Below are 17,751 nucleotides of genomic sequence, written 5' to 3' on the forward strand. Positions count from 1 at the left end.
TATCACGGGGGTACGTTCCAGAACCCCCCCCCATACACAATAGATGAAAATTCACAAAGAAGCGTCCTTATATTTTTTATTATATATATATATATATATTTTTTTTTTAAGGCTTCATTTCAACTTAATATTCTTTTAATATGTTTTAACTCATTTTTTTATATTGTTTTAAATTTTTAGGCTAGAATATGCTTATTTTACTGCAAAAATAATTAATATATAAAAATACCTATATACCACAAATCCCGCTACATAGCAAAAAATCCACGATACAAAATTAGATATATACAATTTAAAAATCCGTGATGCAGTGAGACCACAAAAAGTGAACCGCGATATGGTGAGAGACCACTGTAGAGATCTAATCTATTGCTGGTATCCTTTAATTAGATGCATATAACCTCTTTCTTTTTCTCCAAATACATTTTCGTAAACCATGACCAATGCTGCTGTTTCTCCAACCCTTAACACACCCATTACAATTCTTTCACTTACACTGCTAACAAAAATTAGGGATCAGGGAACATGCAGATACTCTAGTACTTTGAGCCTTTGTATAGTGCATTTTCACCAATGAAATAAAAGTTGATTTTGCATCTCATTTGCATAATCACTTTCTTTGACTTGTTCACTTTTCTGATGCTCTTGTTTAATAAATGAAATCAAACACTTCTTTTTTTTATTGCTTCATATTCATTTTGAAATATCCCCTAATTTTTGTGAGTATATTTATCCATCTACATCAAATATTTGTCAAAGCACTATGGCTAGATCAGTGGTTAAGAAAGATCCTGCTCTTATATTATTTAATGCAGCACCCTACTGCTAACATCCTTAGAACTACTTACTCTACTAGCACTGAAGACCAAGAGACCAATTTTATTTGAACCATCAAATGCTTCAAATAAATTAAGAAAAATCCAAATAAGGAAATCACTACACTGGTAAGAAGAGTCCATAGGAAGCACAATTTAAATAATAACATTAATATCTCTGAGGAAAATATACATATTTCAAATTAATGGGTGCTTTACAAATTTAGACTAACTAGAAAGTAATCTGAAAAAATCCAAATTCTTATTTAAGGAAACAGATTATCTTCAGTTCACATTTGAGAAGTACTTGGAAACTGTAGAATTTTTAAATAGGCAATTTCAAGGTAACTGAATTTCTTCCTAAAGGTTTTATGTCAAGTTTGATTAGCAAACATTTTGTAGAATTTCAAGTTAAATCACCTATGATTTGTCAGAAATTTCTGGAGTCTAAATTAATATAGATTTGCTGGGTCTTTCATTATGGTTTTATAAAAAGAATATGGATTTTGGGAAAGCTGCCTCTTAACACCATATGTTTTTAGACTGCAGCAATGTGCAGGGTCTTTTTCATATCTAAGAGATAATACATTCTCCCTCAGGATGTTGCTTTACAGAATAAATTAAAATGTACATTAAACCCTTTGCACCAAACATGGTACACTGTTAATTTTTAATTACTAGGTTTGTCAGGAATGGTACCTGAAGAAGCATGGAGAGGGCAGAAGGTAAAAAAAGTACAAACGCAAAAGTGTAACATCTAATTCTACACAGGACACAGTCTAATTGAAGGAATTAAAATTATAATGTGATAAATGCTGTAATAAACAAAAGCACAAAGTGTATGGGAAAAAATGGAAGAGGTTAACTAATGCTGAGAACCAAAGGACATTAGAGCTGGCTCTTAAACAAAGGGTAGTGAAGAGTTTAACAGATGGAATGGAAGAAACGTCTTTCTTTTCAGCAAAGGCTTAAAATATTAAAGAACATAACATGCCCTAAGAAATGTATAAATTTGCAACAGATGAATTATAGGAAATGTCTTATATTGGACTGCTGGAGCTCAAGCCAGGAAGACAGGCTGCAACCAGACTGTCAAATCCTTGCTTTTTAACCTTACTACAAAGTATGAACTTTATCCTTTGGATAATGAAAACCATTAGAAAATTTAGAACAAGGAAGTAATAAATCCAAAAAAATTTTTATAACGAAGCCACCACAAGTGAATGGACTGGGTGAAAAGAAAGCAGAGCAGTAGTCAGTTTAGTTCAGGAGAGATAACCTGAGTTTCAATAATGGCAGTTACATAAACAAGAGAAAGAACACACACAGATAAGAAGCCAAGATTTGTCGACGGCTGGGTAGGGCAGGTGGGCAAGAATGTTGAAGAACAAGGAATAGTTGGGGGAAATAGTGTTGTCACTTACTGAGAAGCTCAGAATAAACTGTGAAAAAAAGAGGAATTTGGGACATATTGCATTCTGCAGAGATGTAACAAATACCAAGTGCTTATGGAAGGAAAGTATGTATGTGAGCCAGAAATAAAAGACCTGGAAGCCACTCATAAGAATGCCCAGCAACAGAGAACATGATGAGCAAGAAAACAAAACAACACAGTCAAACACAGAACTCTGCTGGTCTTGAAGGGGCAAGAAGATAACAGAACTAGAAAATTTAAGAGTAGCAGTATCCCAGAAGACAGAAAAGAAAGAATTTCAAAAAGGAGGTAAAAGCTAAAAAGTGTTAAAATAAACAAGGTAAAATAAGACTCTTTAAGAACTGGAAAACCTAACATCCTTTAGAAAGTACCATCACATTAACAATTACTAGATTCAATTTTCATCTCTCAAGAATTCTCTTTGTAAATTTAATTCTGCATCAGGGTGAACATGACTTACATACCTATCCTTGGCCCTCAAGTTGGACTTTAGGAGGCGAAAGGGAGACACCAGCTCAGATATGGCCTGAGGTCCATGTGTGGATGGACCTCATGTACACACAGCATTCTCAAAACCCATTAAGACATCTGAAAGTTCCTTGACATTTACTAACGCCAACCTGCTAATTACCCTGCTTATGGGCCTACTCACAGTAATTTATTTATTGCATTTTCATTTCCTTAGTTCCTTAAAACACTCTAAAGCAGCAGTTCTCAACCTGTGGGTCGTGACCCCGGCGGGGGTCGAATGACCAAAACACAGGGGTCGCCTAGCCATCGGAAAATATATATTTTATTTAAAAATGTATAATAAATATGTATTTTCCGATGGCTTTAGAACCGCTGCTCTAAAACATATGTTTAGGATTGTGAGTGGTCTAGGCAAATACACTTATGCCATTGCCATCACTGTGCTTCTGTTTATGTGCCACCTCCCAAGCAGTGGCTGCCACAATTTTTCTCTAACCTTTTTGAACTTGGTATGGTTATTAGCACTAAGTTGGATAAATACAGTTTTGGTTGCAAAGTATAACTTCTACTTTTCAGACATTAAGACTCTATATCCTTAAAAAAAAAAAAAAGACTTATCTTGTGGCCCACGACTCAGTTTTCTAATTCACAAACTAAAACCAATAGTAGAATAATTATACAAAAATGACAAGTTTTAAAAATGTCTCTATTCATACTGAATTTTAATTAATAGAAAATTGAGACAATTTCTAAATTAAACCAACAAGACAATCATCACAAAAACCAAAAATTACAAAACTTCTAGGGACAGTCATTTGGCTAAGTTATTCAAGCCATTATTAAGTGTTATAAATACTGGACTTCAAAATGTCAGGCAAAACAGTTATGAGGCTTCATAACTTTCATAATTTCAAGTTAAAAGAAAAAGCCAAATATGGCTAACGGTAGACCTATATCTACACAGTAACATTCTAAAAAACTTAAAAAAGGAATTTATAATTAAGTTAATTTAAGCTAATGGAAATAATGTAATATAATTAGAAACTCAGAAACTATATAGTTCAACGTGCAGCATATCTAGTAATAATGCATACCTTTTCTTTCTGTTTTCTGTGCAGGGACAGAAGATGTGGGTGTAGGCAGTTTTGATAAAGTAGATGCTCCATTAGCATCAAATGATTTCTTTGGCTGGTGATCAGACTGTAGCATAAATTGACTAGAAGGAACAGTGCTGGGGGTAGCAGTTGGATGCACCACAGGTTTGATGGGGTGCTGTACTGGCGCAGAACTACTGTGAGTCTCTGCTCTTGGCAGTCTGTAGTCTCTGTCATTGTGTCTGCTTGTCTGAGACAAAATATTCTGTGGGAGCAAACTACTGGCATCACTGGAATGCTTGTCTTCCACTTTAGTTCACAGTTCGAAAAAAGATGTTGGAATGACGGAAAGGGGAAGAAAAAAGATTACGTTAGAATCCTATCTTGAACATCAGCTAATTGAGCAACAAAATTGTACTTTTAATGAAACTGCAAGCTCAGTTAGTGTCTGCAGTTTTACTACTACTATTTACTATAAATATCTAATACTGGAAGAATTCTACCTCAACTTTATTAATTGACCTATAGTACTCAGATTTCAAGTAGGCTACTACTTCCTGGAGATTTTTTAGAACCACACCGTTGTTCAAACAGAACATTAAAAATCAGTGTATGGAGTTACATTTTACTCAGATAAAATTATTTTTAAAAAAGTAGCCCTGGCTGGTTGGCTCAGTGGTAGAGCATCGGCCCAGCATTTGGAAGTCCCGGGTTCGATTCCCAGCCAGGGCACACAGGAGAAGCACCCATCTGTTTCTCCACCCCTCCTCCTCTCCTTCCTCTCTCTCTCTCTTCCCCTCCCGCAGACAAGGCTCCATTGGAGCAAAGGTGGCCCCGGCGCTGAGGATGGCTCCATGACCTCTGTCTCAGACACTAGAATGGCTCCAGTTGCAATGGAGCAATAGCCCAGATGGGCAAAGCATTGCCCGATGGGCTTGCCAGGTGGATCCCGGTTGGGCACATGTGAGAGTCTCTTTGCCTCCCCTCTTCTCATTTTAGGTAAAAAAAAAAAAAAAAAAAGAATTAAAAAACCATTCTTCTAAAATATAGATCTTAGATTCTAATAATTAACTGAATTATCCACAATGATTCTACTGTAAAATATTAGCTTTGTTAGCTTAATCTTTTTGAATACTGAAATAGTTAATTTGTGGGCTCTGAAAGTGTTTGTGCTAGGGCTCAACTGACCTCATTTTGGAATGACTGAATTAATCAGTTAATATTTTAATAATGCTGGCAAAAACCAGAATTAGTTACAAAATAAAGGTATAGATAATGCTATGTAAAAATAGAAGTGCTACATCCAAAGCATAGTAAAAAATAAAACAAAACTATTTGTTATTATTAATTACTTTCAGAACAGATCCTCTTCCAATTTAAAGCCACAAAAACTATTTTAAATTCAGGAGTTAAGTACTTTTGCCTCCACAAAGAATACAAAAGTAGGAAAAACTCAACAATCATCGTAACAAAACTTGTGTTTATCAAAAAACTCTAGTTTAAACAATAAGTCTAATCAGTAACTAAAGAATTAAAACAGTATGTTTCATGTGTTTCCAAGTAGAAAAACATTTTAAGATTAAAGTACATTCTATGTAATAATATACTGCTCATTTGAAGTGATCAAATATCCCCTAATTTTTGTGAGCAGTATAGTGCCAAAGGATGCCCTTCCTGTTGAACACTGTATTGTTTCTTACTAGTTCCTCCAAATCTAGAAACCAGGACAGCACAAAGAAGGAAGCATGCTCAAACTACTTGTCAGTTTTTAACTCATCAGTGCACAACGCCTACATATGTTACATCAAAGTAAAAGGTACAGCCAAAAAACTTCAATCAGATCAAAACACAAAGTCTTCTGACTTAATGACTTACCATATTTCCCCATATATAAGACGCACCGTTTTTCGAAAAATTTGGGGTCTAAAACTGGTTGTGTTTTATACAGTGGTTTTTTTTGTAGATTTTTTTTTACTTGCATATCCTGGGGGTTTTTGCACTTGTTTTTTCACTCATTGTTGATGACACTGATTCAGACACAGATGAAAGACACGCTAATAAATGGGAGTTTTGACAGTGATGAGGAGTGTATGAATTTTATGATGAATAAAACTTGAGTTCAATAACTTTATGTGATTTTTTTTTTCTTCAAATTTCCAGCCCCCAAATTAAGGTGCATCTTATACATGGGAAATACAGTGATAAATGACATTCAGTGTTATATATTACCTATCAGGAAAATGAACAACACATTTATCTGTTGTTGTATATTAATTCATTGGTCAACTATCAACCTGCATGCACAGAAAACTTATTAAAAGTTTCATACTATACTACACTAGTTTCTTCCTGAAAATATATATTGCCACTATGATAGAAACTTTTAGGAACAGACATAACAGAAATAATACTATACCCAATTCCCACCAATCCTGTCACTTGATTACCTAGAAGTTTCTTTCTTTCACCAAGAAAACTCCCATTTAGTTCTTTATGATTATAACAGTCTAAATGCATAAAGTAAATGTACTCCGATGAAAAATTAGATAGTATTTCTTTTAACACTTATAAACTTTAGGGGAAAAATCAGCAGCAGCAATACAGGAACTAAGAAAGATATACCTGCCAGTTTCCTATTTGAACTCTACAGAATGATTAAAGCACTGACTCTATTTGTACATCACCCACAACAAAGACATTTAGCAAACGTCTGGAGAAATTTTCTGTTGTCACAACTGGGAGGTGTGATACACATCGTACAACACACACAGGACAGCATTCCACAGCAAAGAATTACCTGACTCCAAATGTCATTTGTGTTATTACTGAGAACCCCAAGTTAGGGTTTCTCTAACCATCAAGCAATCACTCTAAAACGCATATATTAAAGATGACAAAAATAATCTAGTAGCAGTAATATCAAATTAAAAATTTTATCCATATAATTTTCAATGACAAATTGTGGAGAACATTATTTGGTATTTGGTACACTGCAAAAACCCCCAAAACCTCTCTAAAATCTATTTCTCCACACAACACATACACACACACTTCTTTATTGGCAGACAGAATTACAGAGCGTTAAGCCTTACCCTACATGAATACCAATGGACTGGTCATATGGGCTAACTCGCAATTAATTTTTGGCTAAAGTCAAACACTTAGGGATTTTATTACTACACCACACCACATAAACCTCAGTTGACAAATTAAGAACAAACAGAAACCCCCCAACATAACCAAGGTCCTTTCTCAAGCATTACTTAAAACTCAAAAAGTGTGACACTCAACTACATTTCAACACAGACACACTGACTCACTCTTTGCACTTCTAGAAATTTAGCTAAGGAAGCAGACAGATAAGTGGGCAAAAATATGAATTAAAGTACTGTTTACGATAGGAAAAGGCTAAAAGCCACCTAAAATATCCACAGATTATTCTATAAATGAGGACACATCCAAAACACATGGTGTTCTGCACAGAACACCATGCAGTCAATATATATACCAAACAGAAATATAAACTGACATTGAAATATATCTTTGAAACATTATTGAAAAAAGAATTAAAAACTGTAATATATAATTACATTTTTATTGGAAAAGATGTATGAACACATTTATATGCAGATAAAAAAGTATGTATCTCCAAATGTCTGAGTCACAGAATTAATGAAACTGATTAGATTTTTTTTAAAAATGGTTTATTAAAAAGAGAAAACTATATCTTCACTTACATCAATATATCTTTTAGATCTCAAATTACCCCCTTCACTTACTCTACCCCAGCAGAGGAGGAATGACTCAAATGACAGGTTATTTTGGAAAGAATAAGTAGACGTATAAGGCTTTGATCTTTTTCCTCTGGAAACCCATCAGTCACTAAGTGGAGAAGCCTAGCCAGGTAACTAAAAAAATAAAATAAAATAAATTTCTTTTTATACCCATTTACTGTTCTTCCTCCATACCCACCCACACCTTCCCACAACACTGGTCAGAAAGTCCAGAAGGTGGGTGCTATTTTTATTTTAACCTAAGGAGGAAAGCCTTTATCTCATTTTTAATGGTTTATCAAAAGTCAGTTACTTAAAATATTAAGTGAAATGGGACTAAAACCTAAGTCCTCCGTCTCAAAATGCAAAATTCTCAATTTCCTAACTTTAGTACTTTAAATCATTTTTGCTTTCTAAAAATTAAGTACAATTTTACTTATAAAATTAAGTTCCAAGAAATATAGCTTAAATATCCAGTCTCACAGAACTATGATGTTTCACCTAAAATAATTATTTCCATCAAAATATTGATATCCTCTGCTGAGACTACCTAGGTCTCCTATTTTTTTATTTTAAAATACAGGAGGAAGATTCAAATGCTTCAGTCTAAGAATTCCTAGAAAACAATTTAATTTCAAAATTTGATAAAGAGCCCTGTGTCATTTAAAGATTTTATTTATTGATTTTACAAGGGTGTGGGGGAGAGTGAGAAAGAAGTATCAACTCATAGTTGCTTCGCTTCAGTTGTTTATTGCTTGCTTGTCCTATGTGCCTTGACCAGGCAAGCCCAGAGGGTTTGGAACTGGTGACCTCAGCGTTCCAAGTCGACATTATATCCACTGTACCACCACAGGCCAGGCATCTCTGTGGTATTTAAATTTTACTCTAGATGAGGGAAGCCACTGGGAACATATGTTTTGTATAGGCTTCAAACTTAAAACAAATGTATGTTACTAATTATATTGTCCCATTTGGACAAAATCTTACCTCCAAAGAACATTAAGGTATGCCCACGATATGGAAATGTTATATGTACCTATGATCGTGTTGAAATCAATTTCCAAATATACAGTAAGGATAAATAAGGTTTTCACTGAAAACATAAAACACCAATAGTTACCTTTATGAAACTATCTGTGTGTGGCTCTGATTCAGTTATTAGACTGAAACCCAGGGAGTTTTGGAAGAGATTTCAGTGTCCAGTTTAATAGTACATAATTCAGGGTGGGGGTGGGGGGTATACAGGAGAAACTCCCGATTTAAAAAGAAGTCAATCTACAAAATAAAGTTTTATTTTCTTACCAGTAAGGATGGTAATGAATACATGTGTGTATTGCGTTTCACTGTGCATACCTTCCTTTTTAAGCAAACACAATGGTGAAAGTCAGAAGAACAAGATCCAACATAATGAAAACCTTATACAATGTCTCTGTATTTTAGTTTACCTACATAAGTGGTTATGCATTTAGATTTGTAGCATACATGAACTACAGGAATAAATCAAACATCATTTCTGTTTGAAAGAAAAAAATACTTACTTCCACTGGCAAATGCACTAGTGGCTGTCGCTTGCATCACCTCTCTTCTGTAATCCCTATCTTTTGGGAAGCTATTAACTGCCATCTTGTTTGCTTCTTTCTGTCTCTGTTCTCTAAAAATAAACAAACCCATAATAATTATATCAGGTACAATGCGTCTACAGAACACTTCTGGCCAGATGCTCAACAAAATGGTATATGCAAAATAAAAGAACCAAACATAGCTAGATTACTATGTATTTAATAATATTTAACTAGTTTGGCAAATGGAATGCAGCAAATGAAACATTAATGTTTTTAACTGGTGGCAATATTATATCCATTATTTATATGCCATTAACCCTACAACCAAAACTGCAATTTTAATTCTATATATATGATGAAAATACAGTCCTAAAAGAAAAATAAACATTCTATTACAAATTATAAGGAAGATGCATAAATGTAGATTAATGTAAATTTTTTAATTAATTACACTGTTCCCAAGGCCCTTGTGGACAGTTAATATGTCCTGGTTTTCTTTAAGGTAAAGAGAAATCACGAAAAACACAGATGATGGGGGTCAATCACTGCAATTAAAAAGGAGAATAAATGCCACTATAAGAAACCTAAACTTATAATGTTTAATGTTCTATGATGTTAACTTGTAGAATTAAGAATAAGAAATACTGTTCAATGAGATTAAGAGCAGATACCTTTCAAGCCATTCTTTTGGTTTTTCCCATTGTGAAACTTCTGTTCGACAATTGTAGTAGTACTTCTTCCCAGAAGAGCTAATATGCTCAGACCAGTCATCTGCAGAATCATAAGGCTTAAAAATATTTTTAAATTAGAAAGTGTTAACACTATTTAATCACTTGATATGAAATATCAAGAATGTCAATGGTTTTCAAAGTATACATTTGGGGAAAAACTTGTAAGAGAAAGGTGTCCTGACCTAGAATGTAATTATCTACATATATACCTTAAGAGATCTTAGCCTATGAAAACTTTCAAAGATAATGTAAAACCCTATAAACATCAAATTAAGTTGATTAATATAGTTTATTGGACACAGGAAGGAAAATGCTAATTTCACATCTTGACTTTAGAAAAAAGCATTACAAAAATTCTGCATTACCATAATTTTAATTGCTGAAATTCAGTCACACTGGGAAAGTGGGGTGGGTGAAGGTTAAAGCACTCACTCTCAACTGACTGACTTGATGACATGAGAGCATGTCAGTTACAAGCTCACAAGGCATAGCAGTAATCACATATAGTGTAATATATCTACTACTACCTAGTGGGAAAAAAACCAAGATTTAAAAATGTAAACATAACACTGTTTAAGGGGCTGTGAACTTGTTTCACCTTCAAAATCCATGAGATGGGTCAAGTATGTACTAAACCAGGGGTCCCCAAACTTTTTACACAGGGGGCCAGTTCACTGTCCCTCAGACCACTGGAGGGCTGGACTATAAAAAACTAAGAACAAATCCCTATGCACACTGCACATATTTTATTTTAAAGTAAAAAAACAAAACGGGAACAAATACAATATTTAAAATAAAGAACAAGTAAATTTAAATCAACAAACTGACCAGTACTTCAATAGGAACTATGTTCCTCTCACTGACCACCAATGAAAGAGGTGCCCCTTCCGGAAGTGCGGTGGGGGCCGGATAAACGGCCTCAGGGGGTCGCAGTTTGGGGATCCCTGTACTAAACCTTGTGTCAAATAATATAATGGGCAGCATCAGTCATTTTCCTGTAACTAAAACTGGTCTGTCTTTAGGAAAGTTCTTAGATACAGTCTCTTCCAAGTATTTTATTAGGCACTATAAAACCAGAATGACATTAGAAAAATCTGAAAGGCCCAGCTTTTATGGAACTGATCTCAAAAAGTGAATGTTGGAAGAGCCTGCACTGGCCTCAGGAAATCTGGTAGAATCTCAAGTATACTTCAGATGAATTTAACTATTTTTTCAAAAGAGCGTTTTTTAAAAATTTTGTGAAAGAGACCAAGAGAGGGACAGACAAGAAGAGAGAGAGATGAGAAGCATAAATTCATTGTTGCGGCACCTTAGTTGTTCAGTGATTGCTTTCTCTTATGTGTCTGGGGGAACCAAGTAACTTCTTGCTAAGGCAAAGACCTTGGGCTCAAGCTGGTGAGCCTTGCTCAAACCAGATGAGCCCGCGCTCAATCTAGTGACACTCAAGCTGGCGACCTCAGGGTTTTGAACCTGAGTCCTCCGTGTTCCACTCCAACGCTCTATCCATTGCTCCACCACCTGGTCAGGCTCAAAAGAACTTTGATAGTAAAATGAAATAATATTATACTTTGGGGTAGCCTGTCCTTCTGGATACACGGTATAGAGTGGCACAACTAGAAAGCTTGAGAAAAGCAATTTTTATGGTCTGCCTACTCAGCTTAATTTTACCAAATAAGGAACAAGCTGAGATGACTTATGAATTGTCCATGGGTCCCAAAACTAAGTGATTAAAAAAAAAAAAGGGATCAAAAATCAGGTTTGCCGATTCCATTATTTCCACTAAATCAACACTAATTCTAGAAATGCCATAACAATTTTCATGGCAATTGAAGAAATACTACAGATTCTACAATATGTTTACACTCTCAAGTTTACATCTCAAAATAACGAAACTACTGGGAACAAGTCCCGTGCCTCCAAAGCTATCCCATTAATGGAGAGTTAATGCTTAATCCCCCAAGCTTCTAGAATTAGGCTTCACCAACCTGCAGCAATCACAGAAGGCAAAATTCAAAAAAGTTCTTCACCACCCACTGCTCCCTATATCTAAATTATTATGCAAACTGAGCCCTTCTCTGGCTATATCTGGAAGATTTTGGTTTGCTGGGCAAGTGGTTATATCAGACTACTGGTCTGGTCTGAAGAAGCACAGTAAGATTTGAAGCAGGTGGACAGGAGTGCTCTTCAAAGTGATGGTCTGTGAATGGTTGTCTTTCCTAGAGTAGATAAGGAGTTTGCATCACAATATGTATCAACATATGGCTTCCCTCACCAAGTCTTGCTTTCAGGGGGGGAAAAATCAACTGAACAGTTTATTTAAAGATAATTAATTTAGATCTTGGCACAACTTTAGAACAGTGAAAAGTTCAAAGACCAGAAATCTTGAGGAGCACGGGTATACGACACTGCACTGATTTTACCTATAAATCTTAAATTAGTACAGATATGTGTTCCAAGGTACAGGATTATAATCACATATCAGTAACTTTAGCTTTCTTTACCCCACTTCCACCCTCAAAAAAAGATTAAAGTGGTGGGAGGAAAACTTTAAATAATGGTGTAATTTTAAAATGCTCAATGTGCAGCAAACAGCAGATGTTTCTTTTTTGTTGCATTGTATTTCTTTTCCACTTTACTGGGGTATAACTGACAAATACAATTGTGATTTATTTAAAGTGTACACAGGGATGTTCTGACACATATATAGAATGTGACAGGGTTCTTTGCCCATTTGGTTAACACATCCATCACCTAACATACTTACCTTTCCAATGATAACATTAAGTACTATTACTCTCTTAGCAAATTTCAAGTACACGATACATTTATCAATACTGTCACCATTTTACACATTAGCTCTTCCTTCAGGTATTAAATTTCTTATTTAAAAAAATATCTAACATTAAGAACAACAACAACAAAAAGCCTGAAAACATTACAAATTTTCTAAATCAGGCTTGTTGAAGTAGCCAACTTATAACTCAATGCAGCAGCAGTTCTGCAAGTGCTGCCCAGGAACCTCTGAGGGGCTGCCAGATCATTTCACAGGATCAAAACTATTTTCTTAAGAAAACTAAAATGACTGCTTTCTTCCCTCTATCATAAGAACACAGTGTTTTTGCAGAGGCTGAACAGATTTGAGACTGCAAAAAGTTGACTGCACAGGCCCTGGCCGGTTGGCTCAGTGGTAGAGCGTTGGCCTGGTGTGCACAAGTCCCGGGTTCGATTCCCGGCCAGGGCACACAGGAGAAGCGCCTATCTGCTTCTCCACCCCTCCCTCTCTCCCTCCTCTCTGTCTCTCTCTCCCCTCCCGCAGCCGAGGCTCCATTGGAGCAAAGATGGCCCGGGTGCTGGGGATGGCTCCTTGGCCTCTGCCCCAGGCACTGGAGTGGCTCTGGTCGCAACAGAGGGACGCCCCGGAGGGGCAGAGCATCGCCCCCCCTGGTGGGCGTGCCGGGTGGATCCCGGTCGGGCGCATGCGGGAGTCTGTCTGTCTCTCCCCGTTTCCAGCTTCAGAAAAATACAAAAAAAAAAAAAAGAGAGAGAGAGAGAGAGAGAAGAAAAGAAAAAAAGTTGACTGCAGGGCATATATGATATTCTAGGCATCTTCTATTAAGTTAGGCATTAAAGAAATGTTTGATTTTTTTTTAAGCGAGAGAGACAGACAGGGACAAACAGGAAAAGTAAGATGATAAGCATCAATTCATAGCTGGAGCACTTCAGTTGTATATTGATTGCTTTCTCGTATGTGCCTTAATTGGGACATTGCAGCTGAGCCAGTGACCCCCTTGCTGAAGCCACCAACCTTGGGTTTCAAGTCAGTGACCTTTGGGCTCAAGTCAGCAACCATGGGGTCATGTCTATGATCCCATGCTCAAGCCAGCAACCCTGCGCTCAAGCCTGGTGAGCCTGCGCATAAGCCAGCAACCTCGGGGTTTTGAAACTGGGTCCTCAGCATCCCAGGCCAATATTTTAATTACTGTGCCATTGCCTGGTTAGGCTGATGTGTTTTCTTAGTTTTAGAACTATTTTTCATAAAAATATATTACAAGCTAACATGTAGTGAGTTTATAATTAATTTTAAATTAGTAAAGTATATTTCAAATTTATTGGTTTTAATTTTTAATATGGTAAATACTGATAATAAAATCCACATAACAAAAGTCCTCAATATTCATGAATGTCGTGAGGTCTTAAAACTAAAAGTTCAAAAATGGCTGCTCTAAAAGACTAGCAGTGAACAGTGACTTAGCCACCTGTCTACTCTCCTTCAACTCAAAATGTCTTCTGGGGGGGCCGCGGCGGCATAGCTTAGTTGGTTATAGTATCGAACTGACACACCAAGGTCAAGAGTTCGATAGTCAGGGAATATATAAGGATCAACCAACTAATACATAAATAAGTGGAATAACAAATCAATGGTTCTCTAAAATAAAGGAGAAATTAAAAAACAAACATAAAAATGTCTTTTAGTACATTTATATGGATGTTGCTGTTCTCAAGGAAAAAAAAAAGCATCTCCCCTCTGAAACACGTCCCTACCACTAACTACAAGTTAAATGATGGAAATCAATCCTGAAATTATTTTATGAATTGATAATAAAATAGTTCATAAAATAACATCACAGATGGCATTCACTGTAACAAAGAATTTCATTGAGTCCTAAGAATTCTCTATGACAAATTTCTATTTTTTGAAATAAAGTAGAAGAGTATCTTTAAGCAAGATTGGTTTCAGAGAATAGATCTTGAGTCAAGTTTCAAACTGAAAAGCTCCAAAATATGAAGATATTTAGTTGATAACAAGAAGTTGAAGATAATGCAAAGTCCTCTAAGACAGAACTTGAAACTTTTCCCAACAAATCAAAGTTGAAGGATACCTAGAGATTTCATTTATGTCTTTATATATATATAGATATTTAAAGAAAGGACGAAGGGAGAGGGGAGGGGGGGCAGAGGGAAGAGGAGGAGGAGGAGGATAGGAAGCATCAACTCCCATATGTGCCTTGACCAGGCAAATAGAGGGTTTCGAACCAGTGACCTCAGCGTTTCAGGTCGACGCTTTATCCACTGCGCCAACATGGGTCAGGCTCATTTATGTCTTTAAATGAGAATTAAGAAAATTCTATATGAAAATGTCCAAGGTCTCTTTATAAAGAAAACCCCACAAATACACATAAAACAGTCTATATCAGGGGTAGACAACCCTTTTATACCTACCGCCCACTTTTGTATCTCTGTTAGTAGTAAAATTTTCTGACCGCCCACCAGTTCCACAGTAATGGTGATTTATAAAGTAGGGATTAACTTTACGTTATGAAATTTATAAAGCAGAGAGTTACAGCATATAACAATAATCACTTACACCAAGTACTTTATGTTGGATTTTCGCTAAGTTTCGCAGAATAAATCTATAAAACAACTTACTATAGTTAAATCTATCTTTTTATTTATACTTTGGTTGCTCCACTACTGCCCACCATGAAAGTTAGAACGCCCACTAGTGGGTGGTAGGGACCAGGTTGACTACCACTGGTCTATATGATACTTTTAAGTCCTATCATGATTTAGATTAGGAAGGAGAAGGCATTCAACAAACTTTTCCTAATTTACCACGGGCTAGGTAGGCACTGTGTTAAACACACCACAATAAATGTTCATCATAGGACCCAGCAGAGAACTACATGTAAATATGTTAATTTAATACTAATAAGTTAATTTCAACTTGACTTTCAACAGTTTAACTCAATAAATATAAGGCAAATCACTATATAACTGTCTATGTAGTAATCTAGATAATATTGTTACTGATTTTCAAAGACAGATTTAAAATCTGAAAACCTCAGTGGCATAAAGAAGGTCTACTTCTTACTTAACCTAGGTTAGAATAATATTCATTCACTTACTCTTTCATTATGAAAATATTAGATGAAAGGTAATTTTGTGTTTTACTCACTACTCAAAAACTTCCAACAGAAGTGATTTTAAGAGAAAGTCAGTGTTTAATAAACCTTCAAAAATGTTCAAAGCCTACTTCTCGGGCAAGATGAAACTGATGGTTTGTAAATGCTATGTGTCATAACCACTGGGCACAATATACACTATAATTAAAATCTATGGTAAGGGGGACCCTTGTTCTGAAAACATGTTAACATTAAATCCATTCTGGTAAAGGTCTTCAGTTTCCACTCATATAATGAAATTCCCTGACACTCTTTATGATTTGGGTCTTTCAAGCCCATTATTTGTTCTGATTTCACTGTTAATCCATTTCTTAAAAATCAAAATAATCAGAATGTTTTCACTGAATAAGGATTAAAAAAAAAACAATGTCAACATGTTCTGCCTCTGTCCTAACGGCACACAACTACCAAATCTGAGTTGTCAACAATACATAGATAGAGGATAGTGTCACTTTGTAAATTAATGGGGCCATTTTATACACACACACACAGCTATTCATTCTGAAATCCTGAGTACGCACTTCTTATTGAAAATGAGTCATCACAAGCAGTTTGGTAACACGAAAGTTTATCAAGCTGTGCCCTGCCCTCTACCCACCCTTTTATGTTCTATTCTGTGATGCTAGGCCTGGAATAATGCAAATATCACTCTACTTAGCCAGCTGGCCTCATGTTAGAGTCTGCCAATAGTGGGCATTACAAGACTGAAAGGCATGAGAAAGGAGGAGCCTGGCACGCAGTTCCCATTTTGAGCTCTCTCCTGTCTGCCCCAAACCAGAGCTAGCTTCATCAAACCACTAAGAGAAATGTAGCATCACCAGTTCTGCAGGGCTCCTCTAAGCTCCTCAGTTCTGATAACCCCAATCTCTTCCTGTTGTTCCTCAGCCCTAAGGGATGGTCACTACATACATGGTCCCTTACTGTCCCTTCTTGTTTTTTCAATTCCTCAATAACTTGCATATCTGTTTAATCAATCCTGTATATGAAATTGTGTTGTTTATGCTAAAACTAGCTAGTATGATTTCTCATTTCCCAAGCAGACCCTGATTAACACAATATTTAAAACTATTCTACATTTACTTTTATGAAATTATCATTGAAGTCTCAATTTTCTATGAAAATGTACTACCCACATTGCTTCAAGAGGCAAATAATAAACCCTGAGGGTCTTTCAATTCAGATTAACGTCTAATGATCACCAGACAAAAACCTGCTGGATTCAACCTACACTTCTATTGCCTTCTTGTTGTTCTTTCCCTTCTATAATGTATTTTCCACAGTTATTTGGTATATTTTAAAATGCAAATATGTTTTCTGATTATATCCTTCACTAGAGTTCTCCACTGCCTTTATAGAAAATTAATGTTCCTTGGCAAGATATATAACTCTTTGTGCTCTGACCCTCACTTATCTTTGTAACATGAACTGCTCCCATTTTACCATATCAAAATCCTGTACTTTTCAAAACATGTTATACTATTTTATATTTTACACTTCTATATCTTTGTATTGTTTTTGCATGTTACTCAAATTCCAGACCTGGCTATGTTATATTCAGTCTGTTGGGTAGCACTACATGTACTTCAATACCTCCCTCATCCAAGCTAGGAGTCCCCATCTTGAGTGCTCTCAAAGCAACTTTAACATGCACTTTTTTTTTGTTTTTCAGTGTTTTTATCTTTGTGATAGAGACAGAGAGAGGGACAGAAAGACAAGAAGGGAGAGGGATAAGAAGCATCAATTCTTTTGTTATGGCACCTTAGTTGTTCATTGATTGCTTTCTTGTATGTGCCTTGCCAGAGGGGCTACAGCAGAGCGAGTGACCCCTTGCTCAAGCTGGTGAGCCTGTGCTCAAGCTGGATGAGACTGCACTCAAGCCACCGACCTTGGGGTTTTGAACCTGAATC

General features: G+C 35.9%; 1 protein-coding gene across 9 annotated transcripts in view; it reads right to left on the reverse strand.

Moving 5' to 3' along the window:
* The window catches only part of WAC (WW domain containing adaptor with coiled-coil), a 111,181-nt gene that overhangs the window by 30,358 nt on the left and 63,072 nt on the right, over positions 1 to 17,751 (reverse strand). For 7 of the 9 annotated variants that reach the window (XM_066386984.1, XM_066386980.1, XM_066386981.1 and 4 more), the window contains exons 5-7: positions 9,822 to 9,937; positions 9,127 to 9,239; positions 3,816 to 4,124 (exon numbers count right to left, since the gene is read on the reverse strand). In XM_066386984.1, the coding sequence (XP_066243081.1) occupies positions 3,816 to 4,124; positions 9,127 to 9,239; positions 9,822 to 9,937 (538 nt within the window). The remainder of the gene's footprint in view (positions 1 to 3,815; positions 4,125 to 9,126; positions 9,240 to 9,821; positions 9,938 to 17,751) is intronic. The other 2 variants (XM_066386986.1, XM_066386985.1) reach the window with 1 other exon arrangement.

Source organism: Saccopteryx leptura, chromosome 5, assembly GCF_036850995.1.
Source record: "Saccopteryx leptura isolate mSacLep1 chromosome 5, mSacLep1_pri_phased_curated, whole genome shotgun sequence".
Lineage (NCBI taxonomy): Eukaryota > Metazoa > Chordata > Mammalia > Chiroptera > Emballonuridae > Saccopteryx > Saccopteryx leptura.